Source organism: Budorcas taxicolor, chromosome 3 (genome assembly GCF_023091745.1).
Source record: "Budorcas taxicolor isolate Tak-1 chromosome 3, Takin1.1, whole genome shotgun sequence".
Lineage (NCBI taxonomy): Eukaryota > Metazoa > Chordata > Mammalia > Artiodactyla > Bovidae > Budorcas > Budorcas taxicolor.
Genome location: NC_068912.1, coordinates 51,361,403 through 51,387,542, shown reverse-complemented (window position 1 = coordinate 51,387,542; position 26,140 = coordinate 51,361,403). Strand labels below are relative to the sequence as shown.

The following is a 26,140-nucleotide window of genomic DNA, read 5'->3' as shown; positions in this document are numbered from 1 at the left end:
AGTCTAAATTCTGTAGTAGTTCAAAAATTGAAAGGCCTTTTCTAGAAGCCATAGTATTTTGAACAGCTTACTTTTCTAAAGTTTACATTTTAAATAAGTGTTTAAATATAATATTTATTGAATGCTTGTTATATGTTAAGACTTCATATATAATCTGTTTTGCCTTTCTTCTGTTCTTCATACTTGTACGTTTGTTTCTGTTAAAATTTAATTTATATAACAATATAAGTTACCAGCTGTCTGACTTAGGATAAGAAGGTATCAGTCCTTCATTTTAGTTACATAGGTTTTCAAAGTTGGGATAGATTAACTATGCTAGCATGTAATTAATAGGTAGAGGTTTATGTGAAAATGGTTTTCTAGACTTTTTAGCTAATGAAAGTACCCACTTTTAAATTTAAGACCACACCGCCATGTCACTGAAGGAATTCTGTCCCTTTTGGGTTTTAGCTGCAACAGGAGATCCCAAAAGGAACCTTGCTAGAATACCAAGTTATTAATATTAGGGTGACAACTAAATCTGAGAAGAGGTAGAATAACTTAAAGAAGGAGAAGCACAAAGAATACTGAAAACAAAATAATAGTGACATAGGGATTTTTTTTGTTTCATTGTTTATGAAAGCAGTTAATTATTTTTCTCATTATGAAAGTTAACGCTTTTATAAAAGTAAGACCTTTTCTGGTTTCTGATTGGAACAAACCAATTATACAAAAAATTTATTTTAGCGAATCAAAGAAAATGAACTATGTGCTGGGTATTAGATGATATTAAGGAACTATTATTGGGTAAATATGATTTTATTATGGTTTTATACAAAAATGCACTTGTATTTAAATACATAAAGAGTAATTTAGGGGTCAAACAAAGGGCATGGTTTACTTGAAGACATCACAAAAAAAAAGGAAAAATGAAGCAAATGGAACAAAATATTGGGAGGCTAAATCTGGGAATAGAAATGAGGGGTTATTGTTTCTCTATTTTGGAACATGTTTTAAACTTACATAATTTTTTTTAAGTAATACATGCTTATTCCAGAAGGGTTAGGCTGTGCAAAATGATATAATTAAAGAAGTGAAAATCACTGTAATCACAGTAATTACTATTAATATTTTGATGTTCATCCCTGACATATATATGATGTGTGTATATTCATTCCCTTTGGTTCCATCTGTTACAGTCTAAACCTAGAGAAAATGACATGCTTGATATATACTATGTGTGATATACAATTGCATTATAATATGTATGTTTTTATAAAAAATGGGACAACTTTGTGTGTATTTTCCACTTAACATTTATCATGAATATCTTTCCACATTAAAATATGTAGATTTATATTATTTTAAAGGTTTTATTATTTTATGGTTACATCATAATTTATGTAACCATCTACTGACAGACATTTGTTGCCAGTTTTTCAATACTAAAATACTTCTCCAATAACCGTCTTTTTTTATGTTTGATTATTTCTTTAGGATAAATTTTGTATACTATTGATTAAAATGTTGGGTCAAACAGTGTCTGCATTTAAAATGTTAGTATATATTGTCAAATTGCTCACTAAAAATGTACCAGTTTTTACCTTACCATAAAGATTTAATAAATATTAAATCCACATTCCCATAATGCTCCATTTGGAGGGCAGTTCCTCTGGCCTGTGTTCTTTCCATTTGTTTAATATTTGAAAGTGAAAAGGTAAGAAAGAGACAAGAATATAGATAGCAGCCAAAATATTTTTTCATTTCAGTGCCTCTTTCTGTAGCATAGACTACAAAATAGAGTGTGGAGTTACTTTGAAATATTTCTTTGACTTCTCACTAGTTAAACCTGGCTTAACTGTCTCCACCTCAGTATCATGGTTACCTACCTATGAAATATCCAAACTTAGGCAAGAACCCCCAAAATATATCTTATATAATTATATTTTTTAAATGTATCTGCATAATTATATTTTAGTAGAAATCTATTTTTTAAAAGAAATGTAATTTTTATTTTCAGATTGCCTGGACTTTTGGGACCTCTTCAGATTACATTAGGAGATATTTACACACAACTTAAAAATCTTGTCCAAACTTTCAGGTTAGTTTTAATACTACGATTTTCCTTCTCAGTTATTTTGACTTTATGTAATTGCCTTGCAGAATCCATAGTAGACTAAGGCATGAAGAAAGTAAATGATTTACCTTCGTTGTCTTAAATCTTAATGCACTGTTTTCTCTTCCACTGACAACATTATTTATAGCTTTTGGGGGTTTTGTTTGTTTTATTTTTAAGTTTTTATTGGAATGTAGTTGATTTACAGTGTTGTGTTAGTTTTAGGTGTGCAACAAAGGGAACCAGTTATACATATACCCATTCTCTTTTAGAGTCTTTCCCATATGGGCCATAATGGAGCGCTGAGCAGGGCTCCCTGTGCTGTGCAGCAGATCCTCACTGTTAGCTTAGTGTCTATGTAAGTCCCAGTCTCCCAGTTTGTCCCCCACACTCGCACACTTATATCTTTTGTTAAATGCAGCCCCCTATTCGCTTAAACTTTGATATGTTTAGCTTTGGATAGTTTATTTATGGAATAATCTAAAATTAAGGAGAATGATATATGAGACACAAAGGTAGCTAGTCAGTAATATCTTGGATTTTACTGAACTAGTAAATAGATATTAAATGACCGGCACTTCTGTGTTGTTCAGCACTATGGACAATATAGAAGAAGCCTAATACCCCATCCTCGAGGAAGAACTTCTGTGAGAAGACAAGGTGAGCACAGGAAATAGTGCAAAACAGTGGATAATTTAGTTTTGAATAGAGTAGGACAGACTTTGAGTGATAAAGACAGGAAAAGGAAGACTAGAGAATATCAGTTATGACATGGAACAGTTGGGATTTTTCTACAACTATCAGGGTAAAAATACTCCACCAGGCTAAGACGAGAGTCTACTAAGAAGCAATAGAGATAAGCCGTTGCATACATTATGAGTAGAGATGTATACCAGATGTACATTTTGACCCAGTGCCAATGACCAAAAGTTCAATTAGTTTTTATCTGTAGTCAGACAGCACCAAGATAGGATGAACTTCTAGAGTAGAAGAATCATTTCATCCAAAAAATTAACTATTACTATAGTTTATTGCTAACGATAGTAGTATTGACATGTTCAGTTCAGTTCAGTCGCTCAGTCGTGTCCGACTCATTGCGATCCCATGAACCGCAGCACTCCAGGCCTCCCTATCCATCACCAGCTCCCGGAGTTCACTCAAACCCATGTCCATTGAGTTGGTGATGCCATCCAACCATCTCATCCTCTGTCATCCCCTGCTCTTCCTGCCCTCAATCTTTCCCAGCATCAGGGTCTTTTCAAACGAGTCATCTCTTCGCATCAGGTGGCCAAACTGGTTGAAATGGAGTAAAAACATTCTTAGATGCTTGTTTTATCAGTCAGTAGAAGAGTAGAATGCTATGGTAATTTTATGTTGCTTGTGAAAACTTAATTTTATATATAAACAATTTGTAAAATTTTTCAGTTACTTAGCAAAATAGATTGACAATACAAACATTCAGAAAAATGTTTTCCAATAAATTATTTAATAGGAACTAGGATTCAAAGTTTAGGTGTGTCTCAAAAATTCTTCATCTTCACTATTGATAAGGGTCATTTGTAACACTTTATGATTAAATCTTCAGCCTTCATAGATTTAAGACAGTTATAAGTTGTCTTAAGACATTCTTGTGGAGTCTAGAATGTTTATATTTGAAAGTGAATATTCAGGGAATAACAAATCTGAATGATACGATTGTTCTAATTACTGAGATCGTTACACCCATGCAATCACAAGATCAGAGATCACACACAGGTTTTTAAATCCCAGAAATGGTGCTCAGTTTGGGCTAGACCTTTGGAATACTGACTAACTGCTTTGTAAAAGGAGGATTTGGGCCCAATACCAAGACCAAAGCTGAACTTCTCTATATTCCTTCTTCATTAAAAGAGAGAGTCTGTGTCATATACCTGTCACAAAGCCATACATCCAAAAGAAGAAGAAAAAAGTGTTTTCAACTGTCTATAGTGATGAGAACGTTTGAATGCACAATGTGGTTGCACCGAAGTTTAGGATTTGTTCAGGATTTATTAAGGAAGTCAATATGTTAAGATAGCTTAATGGAGGGAAGATGAAGACCAGGCGTTGCTCTGTTTCATTGATTTTTTAAAGGACTTGGCATTCAGTTTCTTGCAGACAGTATTTAATTACCATTCTGAGCAAACTGGTTAAGACTCATTAGAAAAGATATAAGAATAAAACCTTTAACCTTGAACTACAGATAGGAGCTTTGTACTTCATTTTTAACCCCACTCACTTAGAATAAATGAACAAGTGATTCAGTTTATTCTGACTGTATTTTCTAGTGCTGTTTTTCTGTCTAATTGCATGTTTTCTTTTAAAAAAAAAAAAACTATTCTGAGGGTCTCAGAACTTACTTGAAACCCATTGAAAAGAAATGTTTGGCTACAACTCAAGATTGTCACATTATTACTTTCATATGCCCAAGGAATTTAGGTATTTCACATTGGAAACTACTCACTGTCCAGGCTATTTGTTATTTCAGTGTTTTGAAGCAGCCCTGATAATAAAATTGAGTTCATGTCAGTCCATGGACTCACTTTGGTAGCCACTATGTGCTGGACTGTGCTTGGCACTTTACACATGTTATCTGATTTCCAAAAAATAGTTGTGTTATCCTCATTTTATAGGTGAGAGATGACAGATTAAGTAATTTCAAATTACACAACTAGTAGTTGGGTTTAGACCCCAAATCTAAGTCAAGAAGAGAGGTCTTAAGTGGTCTTACCACCAAAAAAAGAAAATGGTAACTGTATGTGATGGAGGTGTTAATTCGCTTGATTGTGGTTGTCATTTCACAATATATTCATATATTAAAACATCAAGTTGTGTACCTTAAATATATATAATTATTATATGTCAATTATACCTCAGGAAAGCTAGAAAAAAATTTTAAAGAGTTTATTGTTGGTTGTCCTGGTAATTATCAGTATTAAATTTTTTTTTTTTAAGTAATTTATTACCACTTTAGACCCCAGGTAAGAAATCTACTTGAAATGGTTGTTACCTGTGAAACTAAACCTCTGTGACATCTAAGCTAGCCAAGACAAGAGGTACAGTGTTCCTTAGTCTAGTAAGAGGTAACCAACAGATTGTAAAAAAGAGGAAACTCACATGTCATTTTCCTTTTATATTTATAAACTGTTATCACCTTTTTCTGTCATTCTTACTGTGTAAATCTTTTCAGGGTACTTTCTGCATTGTTTACACTAAATTAAAATAAAGCCTAGATGAAACAATATGATGTGTGGGATTTGCTTCATAATTATCAAGGTTAGGGGATGTTGAATAGGGGGTTGTATAGATGAAATACGATTGACCAGGATTTGATAATTCTCAGTTGTGATGACTATGTGGGAGTTGATTTTATGTTCTATTTTTATATATGTTTGAAATAAATTTCAATTGTAATTTTTTAAAAGTTTCAGGGAAATAAGCCAAAAAACTCCATCTTGATGGTGTGTGCTTAGTCGCTCAGTTGTCTTCGACTTTTTGCGACCCCCTGGACTGTAGCCTGCCAGGCTCTTCTGTCCATGGGATTCTCCAGGCAAGAATCCTGGAGTGAGTTTCCATGCCCTCCTCAAGGGGAACTTCCCAATCCAGGGATCAAACCCAGGTCTCCCGCATCGCAGGTGGATTCTTTACCATCTGAGCCACCAGGGAAGTCTGTTTTGGTGGAGGGGATGTTACAAAACCTTGTTGTTAAGTTGGTTTTTCCAAATATAAATATTTGGAAAACTCTTTAGTACCTGCATGTCAAAATCTTTTGCTTAAATTGAGTTTGCTCTTTTCAGTAAAATATCAGTTACTTATAATACAAAGAGACCTCTGGTAAGATAATGCATTTTGGGGTCTTCAGATTCTGACAGGATAGTTTTAACAGGTATGTGACTGTAGGCCAAGGCTTCTAGGTGAAGTCTCTGAGGAAACACCATATAAATGACAGTGACTAGTGTTGGGAGATCTTTTCAATCAATACTGGCGGTGGGAAAGAGTTGACATAAATAACCGTGTCTTTCTCTTTGAAATAGCAATCAATAATTGGAACTTGTAGAACAATGATTCTTAAGCCAGTTGTGCATCAGAATTACTTGAGCTTTTAACAACGACAGATGCCTGGCTTCACCCCTAGAGACTGAGTTTCATTTGGTTAGGGTTGGGCCCAGACATTAGTATTTTTCAAAAGCCCCCCCAGGTGCTTCTAATGTGCAGCCAGAGTTGAGAGCATGTTAGAACTGAACATAAAGCAGCTTTTTCACCTTTTTGAAGAATCTTTCCCCAGTGAATAGAGCTGTCCTTTCCACTGAACTGCTTCATAGGCATTTATCTGGAATGTTACATTGATTTACCTCTCATAGTGGTTCCATCAGGAGTTACTTGGTAATAATTAACTGTGTCAGTGTTGAAGCAAGATATTTTCTGAATATGATTTGAATTAAAATTATATTTTGACATAAGTGCTTTTTAAATTTCATCAGTAGTGACTAAAGGTATTTTTTTTCTAAATCTATATTGAATTTCCAATTTTGAAACTATGGTTTTAAAATGTTTCCTTTCAAATATTACTGTTTTAATTTTTGAATTATCACTCAAAATAGTGTTTGTTTAGCATTTGTGCTTGAAATTATTTTGATTCTGCAAAGGGGGAAAATGTGATAGCAGGTAAAATTTTGCTGTTCTGCTGCTTGAAGTGCTTTGAAGTGAAAGCAAAGACCTTGTTCCTCAGTGCCTGAAACAGTTTAGAGCAGGCATTCAGTAGATTTTTTGTTGACTCAGTAAATAAATTCATGAAATCTAAAATTTGTCTTAGCTTTGAGAGATTTGAATATTACAGAAAAGGAAATTCTATTAACTGCTTTTGCCATTTTATTTTATCCTTCTTTGCTTATCCTTCTTTGGCCTTTTTTGGTTATGTGCTGGATTCTGTTTTAGTTGCTACAAGTGAAACAGTGAACAAAATAAAGAAAATTCCTTCTCTCATGGAACTATTTTAATAGAATATGTAAAATTTTAAAGACAATATGTGTGTTATTATTATGTGGTGATACACCCTTTTCCCAGTTCCATCACCTGCTTTTCTCCTCAGAAGCAGGGAAAGGGGGGATGGTACTAAGGAGGGAGGAAGTTGTGATTTTATATAGACTGGTCAGGGAAAACCTCATTAAGAAGATCCTATTTGTATAAAGACCTCAAGGTTGTTAAGGGAACAAGCCATGTTGCTATTGGTGAAAATATATCAGACAGGGGAACAACAGGTAAAAATGCCCTGAGGCAGAAGGCCAAGTATATTCACAGAATATTAAGGATGCTGGTGAGGCTGGAGAAATGAGCGAGGCAACAATACAAAGAGATGTGGTTAGAGAAGTAAAGGGCAGGGGTTGGCTGTAGTATAGTTATATAATCCTTGGAACCATGGTCATTCTTTGACTTTTACTCCAAGTGATACGGAGAGCAGTTTGTGGATTCTGAATAGAAAGCTGACGTGCTCTGACATATTGTGGCAGTATCACTCTGGCTGCTGACTTGAGAATTATAGTAGATGGTCAGAGGCAGGAAGACTATTTAAGATGCTGTTTCTGTAATCTAGGCATAGATTAATAAGTAATAAGTGGAAGTAATAAGTGATCAGATTTCATTTTGAAAATAGAACCATCAGAATTTGAAGACCGATTTTGACATGGGATATGAAGAGAGTCAAAAATTTGGGCCTGAGCAACCGGATGGATTCTGAAGGACTGGGTAGCCATTTACTTAGGTGGAGATCCCTGCAAGAGAACCCAGTTTGGAGAGGAAATAAGGAGCTCAGTTTTGGCTATACTAAAATTTTGAGATGCCTGTTAGACATTCAAGTGGAAATGAAGGTAAATCACTAGTCTAAGTCTGGAATTCAAGGAAGAGGTCTAGGCTAGAGATAATAAATTTGAGAGTTGTGAGCAGGTAGTTATCTAATATTTAAAACTGTGATGTTAGATGTCACCACCAAGCGAATGGGCATATATAGAAGTGAGGAGTGACCCAAGAGCAGAGGCCCTGCTGCTGCTACGTCGCTTCAGTCATGTCCGACTCTATGCGACCCCATAGACGGCAGCCCAACAGGCTCCACTGTCCCTGGGATTCTCCAGGCAAGAACACTGGAGTAGATTGCCATTTCCTTCTCCAAAATTAAAAGGTCTCTGAAGGCATGCCAGGGAGAGGAAGGGGAATCAGGCAAGCAGAAACCAGATGAAGAGTGCCTTCTAAGGAGAAAGGAATGATCAGCCATGTCAAATGCTTCTTGTAAATTAAGGTGAGAACTGAGAAATGTCCATTGAATTTGGCAACATGGATATTAATATTTAATCCTCACAAGAACCCTATGAGGTAGATAGTACTATTGTCCCCAATTTACTAAATTAAAAAAAAAGTTTTACAATCACTGAACATGTCCAAGGTAAAACAGATCTGAATATTGAAACCATATCTGTCAGACTCTTCAACCACTATTCTTGCTTTTTTTCCCTTTAATATTTACTTATTTGGCTGAGCCAGGTCTTAGTTGCACTGTGCAGAATTTTTTTTTTAGTTGCAGCATGTGGAATCTGTAATTGCATCATGTGGGATCTAGTTCCCTGACCAGGGATTGAATCTAGCCCCCTTCATTGGGAGTGTGGAGTGTTACCCTGTGGACCACCAAGGGAGTCCCTGTACTTGCTTTTTATATCAAGTAGACTTTTTGGAGACATTTTAATTATGGGAAAAAATTGAGTTAATATAACAAAGATATGCTTTTTCACTCAAATTTAATAGATTTTAATATTTTATAAGGTTTGATTGGCATACATTTTTAATTAAATATAGGTTAATCTATTCAAAAAATTAATTGAACCTCTTCTGTCAGGCATTTGTTCTGGGCATTTGGAGTAAATATGTGAAGAACACAAATATTCCTGCCCTCAGTCAAGGTAAAACAGATAATAAACAATAATTATACGTTAGAAGGTGAGAAGTGGTACGAGGATAAAGTAAAATATATAACAGAAAGGGAAGCTAAGAGTGTGGGGCTGGGAGGTAGAGAGAGTTACACCTGCTAATGGTATGGCCCAAATAGACCCTACTGCAAAAGTGACGTAAGAAAACTTCAGACGAGTGGAATCACCAGTTCCAAAGACCTAAGACATGAAGTCTTCTTTGTCCTCTTCCCCAGCCCATTCTCCTTTGCTCCCCAGGAGCCATCAGTACTCTGAATTTCATATGTATCTTTCCAGTCTTCATTTTATACTTTTAGTACATACATTTATGTCCATAAATATGAGAATCTATTCTTGATTTGTATAATGTCATTCCATACTTGCTGTGTTTCATTCAAATTATGATGAGCAAAATGTGTAAGTTTAGTTCCTTCACTTTAACAACTATTTAATATTCTATAAAAATGTCACAATTATGTTTCTGTTATAAGCCGTGTCACATCAAATATCTTCATGTACATTTCCTTATGCGTAGTGAGAGTTTAAGGTTTATATTGAGAAGTTATTCAATTTTAGTTTTATTCAGTTCAGTTCAGTCGCTCAGTCATGTCTGACTCTTTGCGACCCCATGAATCGCAGCACGCCAGGCCTCCCTGTCCATCACCAACTCCCGGAGTTCACTCAGACTCACGTCCATCGAGTCAGTGATGCCATCCAGCCATCTCATCCTCGGTTGTCCCCTTCTCCTCCCACCCCCAATCCTTCCCAGCATCAGAGTCTTCCAATGAGTCAGCTCTTTGTATGAGGTGGCCAAAGTACTGGAGTTTCAGCTTTAGCATCACTCCCTCCAAAGAAATCCCAGGGTTGATCTCCTTCAGAATGGACTGGTTGGATCCCCTTGTAGTCCAAGGGACTCTCAAGAGTCTTCTCCAACACCACAGTTCAAAAGCATCAGTTCTTTGGCGCTCAGCCTTCTTCACAGTCCAACTCTCACATCCATACATGACCACAGAAAAACCGTAGCCTTGACTAGACGGACCTTAGTCGGCAAAGTAATGTCTCTGCTTTTGAATATACTATCTAGGTTGGTCATAACTTTTGTTCCAAGGAATAAGCATCTTTTAATTTCATGGCTGCAGTCACCATCTGCAGTGATTTTGGAGCCCCCACAAATAAAGTCTGCCACTGTTTCCCCATCTATTTCCCATGAAGTGATGGGACCGGATGCCATGATATTCATTTTCTGAATGTTGAGCTTTAAGCCAACTTTTTCGCTTTCCTCTTTCACTTTCATCACGAGGCTTTTTAGTTCCTCTTCACTTTCTGCCATAAGGATGGTGTCATCTGCATATCTGAGGTTATTGATATTTCTGCCGGCAATCTTGATTCCAGCTTGTGCTTCTTCCAGCCCAGCGTTTCTCATGATGTACTCTGCATAGAAGTTAAATAAGCAGGGTGACAATATACAGCCTTAATGTACTCCTTTTCCTATTTGGAACCAGTCTGTTGTTCCGTGTCCAGTTCGAACTGTTGCTTCCTGACCCGCATACAGATTTTTCAAGAGGCAGGTTAGGTGGTCTGGTATTCCCATCTCTTTCAGAATTTTCCACAGTTTATTGTGATCCACACAGTCAAAGGCTTTGGCATAGTCAATAAAGCTGAAATAGATGTTTTTCTGGAACTCTCTTGCTTTTTCCATGATCCAGCGGATGTTGGCAATTTGATCTCTGGTTCCTCTGCCTTTTCTGAAACCAGCTTGAACATCAGGGAGTTCACGGTTCACGTATTGCTGAAACCTGGCTTGGAGAATTTTGAGCATTACTTTACTAGCATGTGAGATGAGTGCAGTTGTGCAGTAGTTTGAGCATTCTTTGGCATTGCCTTTCTTTGGTATTGGAATGAAAACTGACCTTTTCCAGTCCTGTGGTCACTGCTGAGTTTTCCAAATTTGCTGGCATATTGAGTGCAGCACTTTCACAGCATTAGGTATTGCTAAATTGATTACTCACATCAACAGCATGTTTAAAAGTAAAATTTCTTCGTGTCCTCAAAAGCCATTAGTATTGTTAATCTTTTATTTTCGCCAAAGTAATGGAGTGAATTACTGTTTTTATATTAATTTCTCAGCTTAATAATGAGATTGAGCTCCTTTTCAGATGTTTACTGGCCATTCCGCTTTCCTCCTCTGTAAATTGCCTCCTCAAGTTAATTTATTGGCTGTTTTTTTTTCCCCCTCCAAAGACTATTTAAGATCATTTTTAGATTCACAGGAAAATTGAGAGAAGGGTGCATTTACTTACATCCCCTGTCCCCACGTGTGTGGCCTTCCCCATTAAAACTATCTGCCCCCAGAGTCATTCATTTGCTAGAATTGATGCACCTATATCCATGACATCATCATAAGTCAGAGTCTATGGTTCATTCTTGGTTTTGTGCATTCTATGGGTTTGGACAAATATTGAATGACATCTATCCACTATTATAGTATCATAGGGTATTTTCACTGGCCTAAACATCCTCCGTGTTCTACCTATTCATCTATCCCCCCTTGCCCCACAGTTCCTGGCACTACTCCCTTCTTATTAATATCTCCATTATTTTACTTTTTCTAGAATGTTGTACACTTGGAGTCATACAGTCTGTAGCATTTTCAGACTGACTGTTTTCACTTACATGCATTTGAAATAAATCCATGTCTTCATAGCTCATTTCTTTTTAGGGCTGAATAATATTCTAGGGTCTGGATGTACCACAGTTTATCAGTTTACCTACTGAAAGGTATCTGGGTTGCTTCCCAGTTTTCACAGTTACATAAATAGAGCTGCTGTCGACATCTGTGTGCAGATTTTTGTGTAGACATTAAGTTTTCAACTCGTTTGGGTAAAGAGATACCAAGGAGTTTGGTTGGTGGATTGTATGGTGGGAGTATGTTTAGTTTTCAAGAAATAGTAGATTGTCATCCAAAGTTGCTGTGCCATTTTTTTCCCACCAGCAATGAGAGTTCTTACTTGACATCCTTGCCAGCATTTGATTTTGTTGATTATCAGGATTTTGGCAATTCTAAAAGTGTAGTGTATCTCATTGTTTTAATTTCCACCTCCCTGATGACATATGATGTAGAGCATCTTTTTATATGCTTATTTGCCTTTTTTAAATTTTATTTTTAATTAGAGGATAATTGCTTTACACTATTGAGTTGGTCTCTGCCGTATGAGTCAGCCATAAGTAAACATGTTTCCCCTCCGTCTTGTGCTTCCCACCCCAGCCCCCATGTATCTTCTTTATATGTGTGTGTGTATATATATATATATATGTAAAATTTTATTTAGTTAGCTGTTTTTGGCTGTGCTGGGTCTTACCATGGAGGGAGCACAGGCTCTAGTCACATGGGCTTCACTAGTTGCGGCACAGGACTTAGCAGTTGTGGCCCTCAGGTTTAGAGCGCAGGCTTAGTAGTTGGGGCACATGGGCTTAGTTGCCCCACAGCATATGGAATCTTCTCGGACCAGGGATCAAACCCGTGTCCCATGCATTAGTAGGCAGATTCTCATTTCATTGCGCCACCAGGGAAGTCCCTGTACAGGTTTGTTAATGAAGTGTCTCTTGAGGTCTTGGACCCATTTTTTAATTGGGCATTTTGTTTTCTCATTGTTAAATTTTAAGATTTCTTTGATATTTTGGATAACAATCCTTTATCAGATATTTTTGGCTGCTTTTTCTCAGCTTATATCATTTTTTCATTTAGAGTGATCCTTCTAAATGTTTTCTGAGAAATAAGATGACTACAATGTACTTCATTGTCATCAACTGCTAAGTGATAGGTTTTACTTCCGATTTTTTAAAACTTTTCGTGAATAAAGATACCTAGTCTTAAAATTTATCAAGTCAACCCTGACTTCTGAAAATTATGGATTATGACATTCCTTAATTGCCTGCTGCCAACCTAGCAAAAGCTGAATTAAAATCAGAAATTGCTTACCTTGTCAGTTTTAATAAAACATTTGATTAGGGAAAAACAAAAGATACGGTTAGGAGGCCTGTCTGTGTTTGTGTGTTTTAATAAACCATTCAGTTTAGTTCCCCATATTGTTCCTATATCCCCATCTTGCCTAACAGTGGTATTGTTATATAAATGTGAGGCTAGAACACTTCCTTCTGAATATCAAGCCACATTATTATACTGTTGACTCTTGTCCATCAAATATAACAAGGATTTTAAAAGTGTCCTTTAACACATGATATCATAAAACTGAGTTTATCTAAAAATAGAAAGTTTATGTATTTAACTGTAACAATCTTTTGGTAAATTTTACCTGTATTTCAGATTAACAAATAGAAATATTATACATAAACCTGCAGAGTGGACCTTAATTGCTTTGGTGTTGCTGTCAATGTAAGTACTCTTTCAGATTTTTAATTCTAAATACTAAATATGAAGAATTTGACTAGGGAAAAACAGTTAATTCATTAGTTTTCTAAACTTCTTTGGAAAATATACCTTAATTTTGCACCAATTTTCCTTATGATAGAATAACTTTCATGTAAAGTGATAAACGCTGTATTTTGATAAGCTGTTGTCAGCCTCTTTATATGTTTTACTATGTTTTATTCTCAGGGCATTTTTTTTCTCAAATATTATTTGTAATCACTTGAAAGAAAAAAACACCCCCATGTGGGATATACTCAGGCTAGTCCGTTAATTTCATTTTTAACAGTGCATTTATTTTATTAATGTTAAATGGCCTCATTATTTTACGTCTATATTTTTACCAGTATAGCTAATGCAATTTAATTTTTCATCACCATTCTTATTATTAATATCATCAGAAAAGTTTTGTGTTCAAAATTAATGTAAAATCAAACAGATTTAAAGGAACTAAAGTAGATACTACACAAGCACATATAAAACATTTAATACTTGTTCACCTTTTAAGAAATCACTAGTGGTTTCTAAGGCTGTCTTTCAGTAGAGTTAAAACCACCTAGTAAGTGTAGTGTTTTTCAGCTTGAATTGCAGAAGTCTTCTTTTGAAGACCATTCATTACTGCATTACTGTTATTACTTGATGCTTGTTAGGTCATTGAAGCCCATAGGACATTGAATACTTACTGGACACTCACAGGTCAAGAAGTGTTATGAGCCAACCTCATAGCATCTTCAGCCCTACATTTCTCTCTTTGATATTACTTTAGTCTGACATATTTTTCTGGCTTCACTGTCCCAAGGAAGGCTGTGCTGGGAGGCATTAGGGTAGGCTTCACTGAGCCAGCATCTGTGTTGCCCAGCGAGATACAACTCACATGATTCATTAAATCAGAACACAGAAAATAACTTTACTTGAATGCCCTGACATAAATTTTTTATCAACCATAAGAACAAATCTTTTGTCATTTTTACTATTCAATGTTCCAGTTGAATTGGTAATTTGTGAAACAGATCTTATTAATTTTTTAGAAAGTTCTTTCCATTTTATGAAATTTGTAAATATTTTGCTCACTGGCAAAAAAAAATCAGTATCTCTGCTCACCCACCATATCCTATGCCTGCTAATAAACCCTCATAGATAACTGTTTAACTGTACTTCTGCAATTCATTACACTAAAGGGGAAGTAACTTTTTTCGTTGACAAGTCAGAGGCCCAAGGCTTAGAAGTAATCTCAGAATCTTGCTTTCTAAGCCAGTGACTGGAAGTATTATCTTAATGAGCAGCTGCTTACTGAGGATGCACGTTAGATCCTACTTCTTTTTGTATCAGACTCTTGCCAGATCTTCTCCAAAATGTATAACAAGGAACAAAAAATATAAAAATGAAATTTTAAAGCTACCATCAAAACTTCATATGATTATTTCATATAAAAGTAATTTTATTTTAATAGAAGCACCCATGTTGCCCAAAACACTAAAAGCTTTGCTAGTTCTTTTATGTATTAATACTATTTGCCTTCTCTCACTTTGGATTTAGTGTAGGGATTTCAAGGGTCGCTGACCCATGAAAATAGTAATTTAATTGAAGAAACAAAACTGTGCACATCTTAAGGTGCATATTTCACATTATGCAGTCTAGCTGAAGGTTGTAGCGGTGAACACTTTGCTTTTGTCATTCACCTTGAATTCTCTTTCATTCCTCCCTAAGCCCTGCAGTTAGTTAGATCTACCCATCTTTCTCTAGTCTTTGGTACTTTTGAGCCCTTAACAACTAAAAACCTTTCCAGTTAGGGCCCTTTTGGCTTCTTTTAAAATCTTTAGTCACTTGTAGACACGAAGTTAGCTGGTACTTCTTTGTTTTTGCCTTTCAAATCTTGTTTTCGCCTTTCAAATCTTGTTTTCTGATAATTTTCTCATAACTTTTGCTATAGGCCCTCTTGAACATTCTTTATCTTCCGTAACTGAATCTCTTTATTTTTTCGTCATTTGTCCTCTTAAGACTTCTGTCCCCATACTGCTTTATTTCTTACTTCCTCATTTCTCAGCAAATTCCCTTTAGCTTTTCATATTTCTGCCCCCTAGGGAATCTATGGCTCAGTTGATGGCCCTTTTTCTTCTTAGCCTGTCCTTTCATCATCATTTTACAGTAAATATTACCATATGAGGTGGGAGTAAAATGAAAATACACAGCCATCATATTAAAACTCATCCCACTGGCTTCTGTAAAGTGTAATTATACTTTAATACATATTTTCACTCTTCTTTCCTCCCACTTCCAGTTCACACTTTTTTTATACATAGTGAAGTGAAGTCGCTCAGTCATGTCTGACTCTTTGCGACCCCATGGACTGAGCCTACCAGGCTCCTCCGTCCGTGGGATTCTCCAGGCAAGAGTACTGGAGTGGGGTGCCATTTCCTTCTCCAGGAGATCTTCCCAACCCAGGGATCGAACCCGGGTCTCCCGCATTGCAGGCAGATGCTTTACCGTCTGAGCCACCTTTTATTTATTTTTGGCTGTGCTGGGCATTTGTTGCAGCAGGCTTTTCTCTAGTTGTGGCAGACGGGCTACTCTCTAGTTGCAACGTGTAGGCTTTTCATTGCGGTGGCTTCTATTGTTGCCAAGTACAGGCTTAGTAGTTGTGACACTCAGGCTTAGTTGCTCTGTGGCATATGGGATCTTCCTGGATCAGGAATTGAACCCACGTCTCCTGCATTGGCAGGTGGATTGTATACCACTGAATCACCAGGGAAGCCCCACAGTTACTTTTTTGGGAAGACATTATTGTCACTGGGGAAAGAAAAAGCAGGTGTGAGGGCTAGCATTAGATAAACAACCTTAAATCCAGGGAAAATATGGAGACTTCACACATTCCAGGAGGCATGTACATATAAAAAGAAAGAAGGTAAACACATATTTGTAAAATAGTAACTCATCATTCAGTCTTTTAATTTATTGCTGCTAAGATTGAGCATAGGCATACATGGGATTTACCTTTTATTCATTTAATTATCCTATGATTCAGAAAATCTTTGCATCTACTCTCAAATTGCCAATGGAATTTTTAAAGTCATTGTAGACATTTCTGAAATTCATATTAAGAAATGAACTTCTTAGAAATCTTAATAGTTAGGAAGGAGGTCCTGAATGGTAGTTGTAGACATTGAAGATGAATATAGTAAGATAATATGTTTAGTATTATTATAACAATGGTACTGTTCTTTGTGAATATTGCAAATTTTTATTATTTCAGCATTAGTTTAATGTATGAAAGCTGTTTTCAAAATTCCTCATGAGAAGCACTTAGAAAAGGATACCTATACACATGTAATTAGTAAATGGCTCAAATCTAACTCTTGATAGAAGGGAAAATCAGCATTTTAAGCAAAACATGATAGTTCAGACAAGAAAACTGGGTCCTGAATTTTCACATCTATTTTCTTAAGAATAAATAAGGTGTGTCTGTAGCAAACCGTCTTTTCCTGGTAACTTCCCTTGAACTTTCACAAACATTAACATTTTAAAAATTTGAATCACAATGTGTACTTTATCAGTGTGCACTGATGGGAATTTTATACCCATATAATCTCAAAGAAGTTGATGAAATCAAATTGATATTCTTGATCAATTGGTACTCTGTTCATTTAGATTTGTCAGTAATTCCATAGTGAGAAATGGAATGGCCAGTATGACTGCAACATTTATTGATATTTATACTATGTATTCAAACCTAAACCGTTACCAAGAGCACACCGAAAAACCTTTTAAAGCTTAAGCTGCTGCTGCTGCTAAGTTGCTTCAGTTGTGTCTGACTTGGTGCGACCCCATAGACAGCAGCCCACCAGGTTCCCCCGTCCCTGGGATCCTCCAGGCAAGAACACTGGAGCAGTATACATTTACTTAACAATGAAGGAATTAATATGCCTTTGCTACTCAAATTTTTATTTAATACATGTTATAATTAACAAAGTTCTCAAGAACTCCTTACACATTGAAGAACTTACAGTGATGATTAACACTAATATTTTTTAAAATAACTGATTAGAATTGCAATAAAGTAACCCAGTAGTTGGTGTTGTTGCTTAAGCTCTTAGCTATAATAGCTTTGTCTTTGTTGAATTTTATTACTACTTTATGATTACAGATTATATGTTGAATAATATGAAGTTGAATCTGATTTTCTCACATCAGTATGCTCTAGTAAAGATATTAGGCTCTTTCCACAGTCCTGATGCATGATTTTCATTAAAATGTATGTAAGTATATAGTCTCCCTGGTGGCTCAGAGGTTAAAGCGTCTGCCTCCAATGCGGGAGACCCAGGTTCGATCCCTGGGTCGGGAAGATCCCCTGGAGAAGGAAATGGCAACCCACTCCAGTATTCTTGCCTGGAGAATCCCATGGACTGAGGAGCCTGGTGGGCTGCAGTCCATAGGGTCACAAAGAGTCAAACACGACTGAGTGACTTTACTTACTTACTTACTTACTTGTAAATGTTTTAGTACCTAAATGTGCTATTGTGTAAAACTTGTTAATGTATTTGTATATTTCAGTGTTGTTTATACATCAGATTAGAAAGCACAATAAGTGAAGTTGCTCAGTCATGTCAGACTCTTTGTGACCCTATGGACTGTAGCATGCCAGGCTCCTCCATCCATAGGATTTTCCAGGCAAGAATTCTGGAGTGGGGTGCCATTTCCTTCTCCAGGGTATCTTCCCAACCCAGGGATCAAACCTGGGTCTCCCGCACTGCAGGCAGACTCTTTACTATCTGAGGCAGCACAATAAATTACACTAAAGTGTGCTTGTTTTCTGATGCCTTCTCATAGTGTAACATATATTGGTTTTTATATTCCTCATATTCTCATCTGTCCTCAGTATAGGGAAACAGAAACTGAAGAATCACTGTTTATCATGGTCATGGTTTTCAGAGTAGTTTCTTTGAGAAGATTTTGACTAGTATTTTGAGATTTTATAGCTATAGGACACACCCCCTCAGCTCAGTCCTTTTCCTCCTTCCTCTCTTCCCTTTGGTCTTAGTCCTCCCAAGTCTTCTTTGACCTCTGTCATTATACTTGAACCTGTAACATGCAAATGTTAGGAAAGCTGAGAAATCTAGAGAACAGTCCAGACCAAATCTGGCAGCCAAAGAGAAACAGCATAGGAGGCTATGAAGAAACAAATCGATTGGCTTGAATTCCTTTATGTGCAGCACTTGTGCCAGAAGTGGGAATCTGTTTCTTCAGTAACTTCTTGAATCTAAAATGTCATTTTTCACCAGAGTTTAATGTGGAACCTTTGTAGAAAGATCACTGCTTATGTAATGTGATAATCTATAGCTAACTGTAGCACAGGAGTCAAATGTCTCTTAGTGGATAGCTAGAGAGAGGTGTTATTGTGTTCCATGGGAATGATTTGGTTATCTAATGAAGGAAGAAGTAAGTAAATACTTAGTTGCGTTGTACTGCTTAGAAAGAATGGAGGGTAGAAAGTGACTTGTGGTAGTCTAACATGGATATATGCTATTCCTAGTTTTATGCCCTTGATGTTCTCTAATGGAAAGCTTTCAAGATCATCTCCAAAAATGTCTGCTTTCATTTTATTTATCTGAACTGTCTGTTTCCAGTGAACTGTGGCCCACTTCCTAGACAGAGACCATGCAATAGTTTATTCCCCCTAAAAGCTTTGAGTATTCCCGTCGTTCTGGGAGTAGCATGTAAGTCCTGGGAAATGGTATTTAAATAAGCTCAACTTGACCATGATCACTAAACAAAAGCCTTCACTGGATGTGGGCAGCCACTTTAGGTAACCATCATACAGATAGACACTCAGGAGAGCCACTTCCCTAGGGTACTAGGCATGAACAGAAAGATGTGACTACAGCTTTTTGCTTCAGCAGATTGTTTTTTATAGTGCGCCCATCACTAATTTCCGTAGAGAAATTTGTGAGCACACCATGAAAAATGAAGATATGGTTCCTTAGAAATTTATTGGTTCTCAGAAGTATTCCAAAGCCTTTCTCAATATTCCCAATTTAGTTCTCAGTATTTGAGACCACAGTAGCAGATCACTGAAATAATTTTGTTTTCTTATAATTACAGATTTTATATTTAACTGAATTTTATTGAGATATAATTCATATAACAAAATGCACTATTTTAAAATGTACAGTTCACTGGTTTTTAGTATACTCACTGTTTTGTGAGTGAGTGTGAGTATACAGCAGTGTGCTGTGAGCATACAGCAGCTGTCACCACTGTCTCATTCCAGAACACTTCATCATCCCCAAAATTATCTTCATATCCATTACCTTAGTCCCAGTTTTCCCTTCCTCCATCCCCTGGCAATCACTAGTCTACTTGCTGTCTCTCTGGATATACCTGTTCTGAACATTTTATATGGATAGAATCGTGTAATATGTGGCTTTTGTGTCTGGCGTCTGTCTCAATGTATTCTGGGTTCACTTCATGTTGCAGCATGTAACAGCACTCCATTCCTTTTTATGGCTGAGTAATATTCCGTTGTATGGATATACCACATTTTATTTATCCGTTTATCAGTTAATGGACATCTGGGTTATTTCCATTCTTTGGTTCTTAGGAACATTTGTGTGTAAGTTTTTGTGAGAACATAAGTTTTTGATTCTCTCAGTGGAATTAATGGGTCATGTGATAATTCTGTATTTATCTGAGGAACTGCCAAACTGTCTTCCACAATAAGTGCACTGTTTTAAATTTCCATGGGCACTTTGTGAAGACTCCATAGATTAAACTGCCTCATACCCAGTAGCCCCACCAGGCTTATGTTTGTAGTTTTTCAAATTTTAAATATGCTTGTTCTGATTAAATTTGGACCTTCATGGACCTGTAACATCAATTTTTTATGTTCTAGGAATTTCTACTGCGTATGCAAAATGAGCCCCTTCACACACACATCATTGTGAAGTTTAAGTAAAGTACCTATTTACTGAGTATTAAATAATAATTAGATTATTCCTAAGCCCCCTATACATATGGCTGACTTATAAGAAAAATATAATATTTTTTAATTGAAGTAACTTTATCCTCAGCCACCAGGCTGTGTGGGAACCCAGATATTTTCTAAAGGAAAAATAGTACTTCTTTAAATTTTTAACCAAAGCCTACTTTCTTCACTGAATTTTTTTTTTTTTTTTCCCTCAGAAGTCCTCAAATTTTTGGCAATTTTATAATGTTGGGTTTTTAATCCATAAGTAGCCAAGAGTCCCCAACCTTGGGCCAGAATACATATTAAAGTCACCAAGGGTCTTCAGCAAAAAGATGTCTCCGCAGCCTCCCCTTCCCAAGCAGCACAGTAGCAGCAGTGTGGACAGCTGGTAGCCGGCAGCACTTGGCCCTTACCAGTCACACCTAGACCTGAGAAGTCAGCCTCCCTCCCTACCTGCTCCTGACATCTTCACAGCCTGAGTGAGTGCACTGATAGCATAGCCAGGGGAGGCCAAGAAGCATGAGGCTTAATTAAGGGCACTGTTATCCCGAGCCTTAGGGTTCTGTACTTTAAGAGTGTGATCATCATTGTGGACACTGCTGGTTGGTTCCATTTCTGTCTTAGAGCACTGAAAAAGTTGTAGCCACTATTCTGAGAGAATTGTTTCATAGCAATAATTATGAAGAGAAGTTTTTCTAACACCAAAGCTGCTTTGTAGAGCTGTCACAAACAGGATTTAGATATAAAGTTTAAACTCAGAATAGCCCAGCCCTTTAAGCAAACCCACGTGTAATATATCACTACTAAGTAAGCTACAAAGAACTTGTTTCTTTTGAATTAGAAATATCAATGGAAAGCATCCCTGCTTCCTTATTAATAGGTAATCCCAAAGCATTAAATGCAAACATATCAGGACATAAACCATCTGTTAGAAGAAAAACATTTTATTTTATTTGGCTATCATGGTCTTTTATAACAAAGTTTTTATCTCAGTTTTCTAGATAGTAGTTCTGAAATAGAAAGTTCATAATAATATACTTCTTCATGGTATGCTCTTCTTTCAGAAGTCCTTAACAGTAATAGCCTCACATGCCTCTTGGTTTTTCAGATTATGAGACTTTAGATTTGTGCCTTGGATAAAATGAAATTTATGTAAATTATTATTAAGTATTATATTTTTGTAAATGTAATTCCCTCACCCCAAAGACCACCTTTATCTATGCAAGGGTTCTTAAAAACCCTAAGTTCAGTCTCATTCTGGATTATATCTTAATTTTTCCCTTGCATTAGCAGTTCAGCCTTGCACAAGTTTCTTAACTTCATTGTGCATTTTTTTGGTCTTGTTAGTAATAAGAGGGGGACTAAATCCTGGTTAAATGAACTTGGCAGTGTGAATTCAACTATGACGTCTTATAAGTAAGAAACTGTTTTAATGCAGTATATCAAAGGCTACTGAAAGAGACAATGAAGATGATTATTTTAGCATAGGAAACTGTAACCGCTGATAATCATGGCGACACTGTCCAGGTGTTACTGCTTTGTTAGGTATCTTAGTCCTTAAGCTTGGCAAGAAATACATTAATACTGCTAGCCGTTCCTTCTGTGGAAAGATTACAGAGTGCTCATTTAAGTAAATGGGATGAATACCCCCAAGATTCCTGTAGTCTCTGTCTATTGTAGACCTTGCTGACATTATACTGCTCTCCACATCAAAGGTGAGGAAGCTGCTCTGGATGCTAAAGGGAACAGTGAAGTGATTTAGTACCTCAGCATTATACTAAAGGTGGTGAAGAGCAAAGTAGAATGTGTAAGTTGATTTTTTAAATTTCAAATTGTTTCCGATTCTTTGTTCAGATCACAGTTACGGACATTTTATAAAGTAGTTCTAGAATAATGCCTTTCCCCACCCCCCCTTTCATTGATGAAAAGATCCCAACCATTCATTGATAGAACTTCTTTGAACTAGGTATCTGTGTTTCAGCTCAGATAGTACCATCTGATTGTTAGCTAAAGGATTGATAAGCTACCTTGCCTGTTGCCCTGATTTTTAGTCTAAAGAGTTTGTTAGGACTTTTTTTTTTTTTCATGTTTTTAATATTGTGCCATAAGAAGAGCCCACATTATACCAGGAAGGATGAGACTCACACTTTGCTACAGCATCAGAACTGTGAATCTGTGTAGAGGCTGGCGTCTACACAATAATGGAAATGTTTTCAAATATTAGAAATATGACTTTAAAATGTTTATTGAACAGCTGCTGTCAGTAAGATTGTGGGGAGTACAGAGATTAAACAGAGACAAAGACCCTGCCCTCCAAGACTGCTGAGGAAAGGGGGAGAACTGTATGTTCACAGGTAACGACAGGCAAGAAAGAAACACAGACTCGTGGGACTTCAAAGAAGCAAAATAGCTCTACTAGGAAGATCAAAAAAGATTTCACAGAAGTGGGATTTTTGATGGGCCCCAAAAAGAGAAAGGGTTTCAAGAAATAGAGATGAAAGGTTGAGAGCATTCTAGGAAGTACCTGTATAATGAAAAAAGCAGAGAAGAGAACTGGAAAGAGTGGTTGGAAAGTTAGGTGTATTGTAGAGATAGAGCCTTTAACGGCAAGGAAACTTATTTTAGTGGACAGTGAAAGTCACTGAAGTTTGGAGTAGAGAGTACCTTCCTGAAGCCAGTGCTTTAGGAAGATCAGTCTTACTGGAGTCGCATCTATCCTGTCTTCCACCTAACACCAGCCCCTCCAAGGCTTCCACTTGATCTCACTGTGGCTCAGCCTCAGCTTACACCACCCTGCCTTGTTCTCCTCATTCCTGCCACTCCAGCCCTTCTCATCATCTTTCCTCTCGCCATAGGACCCAGGTGGTTCCCTTTATCCAGAATGTTCTTCCCACTCCTATTCCTTTGGTTAATTCCCCCTCATCTCTCAGAACTTGAGGAAGTGTTCCTTCCTCAAAAAAACGTTTCCTGGACTTCCCTGAGTAGATCAAAACACTTTATAATGGGCCATAACACCATGAACTTATCTTTCATAGCACTTGCCCTGTTTTCAGTTTTATATTGAATTGTATGATTACTTGATTAATATCTGTCTCACTCAACTTGAAGATTTTAGGACTTCACTGGCAGTCCAGTATTAAGACTCCCCACTTCCAATGCAGGGGATGTGTGAGTTAGATCCCTGGTCAGGGAACTGATATCCTACATGCACAGCCAAAAAAAAAAAAAAACTTGAAGATTTTAGGGGCAGGTTCTATGTCTGATTTTATGCACCATTACATGCCCTGCACTTCAGCATCACAGATTTAAAATAAATACCTAACAGTGAATAAAAGAATGAATTATTAGGAAGCAATCATTTCTGACTTTTGGTTGACTCTTTCCTTCCTGCGCCTCAAGTGCTTCCCTTCTGCCTACAGCTGCTTATTCATTTTTTAAAGTTTGAAAAACAGAAAAGAAAAAATAAATACCCATCCTTTCTCCATAACCTTGCTGAGCTTCCCAGACTATCGTCCTTTCACTTCCGAACTTCTTGAAGGAGCTAGTCTGCTGTCAGTGATTCCAGTGCTTTTCATTGATCCCTTGCATTCTGGTTCTTGCCCACAGCATTTATGAAATTGATTTTCTCAAGTAGTAACAGCCTAGTTAACCAAAGAACACTGAGTCAGTGAATAAAATGATTACAGTGAAAATGAAACGAGAGACACAGATGAGAGACATTACAGCTCCAGATACCAAGTTTAGCAATGGAGATAAAGGGGGGACAAACATGATTTCACAAAATTAAGACAGATAACTGGGAAAGATACTAGTTCTTTTAGAGAAAAGAATATGAGGAACTAATTGAAGGAGTTATTAGATTTGATTTAACCTGTTCTCCAAGCACTGAGACTATTCCTATTCAGGCATATTTAAAGTGGGTGGGTATTGTCCAGTTGTTAAGTCATGTCTGACTTTTTGCAACCCCATGGACTGCAGCATGGCAGGTTTCCCTGTCCTTCACCATCTCCTGGAGTTTGCTCAAACTCATGTCCATTGAGTTGGTGATACCATCCAAACATCCCATCCTCTGTTGTCCCCTTCTCCTCCTGCCTTTAATCTTCCCTGCATCAGGGTCTTTTCCAGTGAGTTTGCTTTTCGCATCAGGTGGCCAAAGTATTGGAGCCTCAGCATCAGTCCTTCCAGTGAATATTCAAGGTTGATTTCCTTCAGGACTGACTGGTTTGATTTTCTTACAGTCCAAGGGACACTTAAAAGGCTTCTCCAGCACCAGAATGCAAAAGCATTAGTTCTTTGGCACTCAGCCTTCTTTGTGGTCCAACTCTCACGTCCATACATGACTACTGGAAAAACCATAGCTTTGACTATACAGACCTTTATTAACAAAATGATATCTCTGCTTTTTAATATACTGTCTAGGTTTGTGTAAAATGAAGCAGGGCAAAGGCTAACAGAGTTATGCCAAGAGAACACACTGGTCATAGCAAACACCCTCTTCCAGCAACACAAGAGATGACTCTGTAAAGCAATTATCCTTCAATTAAAAAATAAATTTAAAAAAATTTTTAAAAGACGACTCTACACATGGACATCACCAGACAGTCAGTACCAAAATCAGACTGATTATGTACTTTGCAGCCAAAGATGGAGAAGCTCTATACAGTCTGCTGACTGTGGCTCAGATCATGCGTTCCTTATTGCAAAATTCAGGCTTAAATTGAAGAAAGTAGGGAAAACCACTAGACCATTCAGGTATGACCTAAATCAAATCCCTTACGATTGATTATACAGTGGAGGTGACAAATAGATTCAGGGGACTAGATCTGGTAGTCAGAGTGCCTGAAGAGCTATGGACAGAGGTTCATAACACTGTACAGGAGGCCGTGACCACAGCCATCCCCAAGGAAAAGAAGTGCAGAAAGATGAAATCGCTGTCTGGGGAGGCCTTCCAAATAGAAGAGAAGCTAAAGGCAAACGAGAAAGGGAGAGACACACCTCCCAACTGAATGCAGAGTTCTGGAGAAGAGCAAGGAGAGATGAGAAAATCTTAAGTGAACAATGCAAAGAAATAGAGGAAAACATTAGAATGGGAAAGACTAGAGGTCTGTTGGAGAAAATTGGAGAGACCAAGGGAACATTTCATGAAAGATGGGCATAATAAAGGACTGAACTGGCAAGGACCTGACAGAAGCAGAAAAAGTTAAAAAGAGGTGGCAAGAATACACAGGAGAACTGTACAAAAAAGGTCTTAATGATCCAGATAACTACGATGGTTATGGTCACTCACCTAGAGCCAGACATCCTAGAGTGTGAAGTCATGTGGGCCTTAGGAAGCATTACTGCAAACAAAGTTAGTGGAGGTGATAGAATTCCAAGCTGAGCTGTTTCAAATCCTAAACGGTGATGCTGTTAACAGTGATGTATTCAATATGCCAGCAAATTTGGAAAACTCAGCAGTGGCCACAGGATTGGAAAAGGTTAGTTTTCATTTCAATCCCAAAGAAAGGCAGTGCCAAGTAATGTTCAGACTACCACACAGTTATACCCATGTCACATGCCAGCAAGGTTATGCTTGAAATCCTTCAAGCTAGGCTTCAACAGTGGACTGAGAACTTCCTAATCTTCAAGCTAGATTTAGAAGATCAAAGGAACCAGAGACCAAATTGCCAACATCTGTTGGATCATGGGAA

The 26,140-nt window shown here is 37.1% G+C and overlaps 1 protein-coding gene and 1 non-coding gene across 2 annotated transcripts in view; both read left to right on the top strand.

Annotated features, from left to right (window-relative positions):
* RPAP2 (RNA polymerase II associated protein 2) overlaps positions 1-26,140 on the top strand; it is an 86,662-nt gene that overhangs the window by 37,415 nt on the left and 23,107 nt on the right. The window contains exons 10-11 of the mRNA XM_052637617.1: positions 2,000-2,080; positions 13,388-13,456. Of these exons, the coding sequence (XP_052493577.1) occupies positions 2,000-2,080; positions 13,388-13,456 (150 nt within the window). The remainder of the gene's footprint in view (positions 1-1,999; positions 2,081-13,387; positions 13,457-26,140) is intronic.
* On the top strand, positions 17,757-17,828 carry TRNAW-CCA (transfer RNA tryptophan (anticodon CCA)). Its single transcript has one exon. It is a non-coding gene; the product is annotated as a tRNA-Trp (tRNA).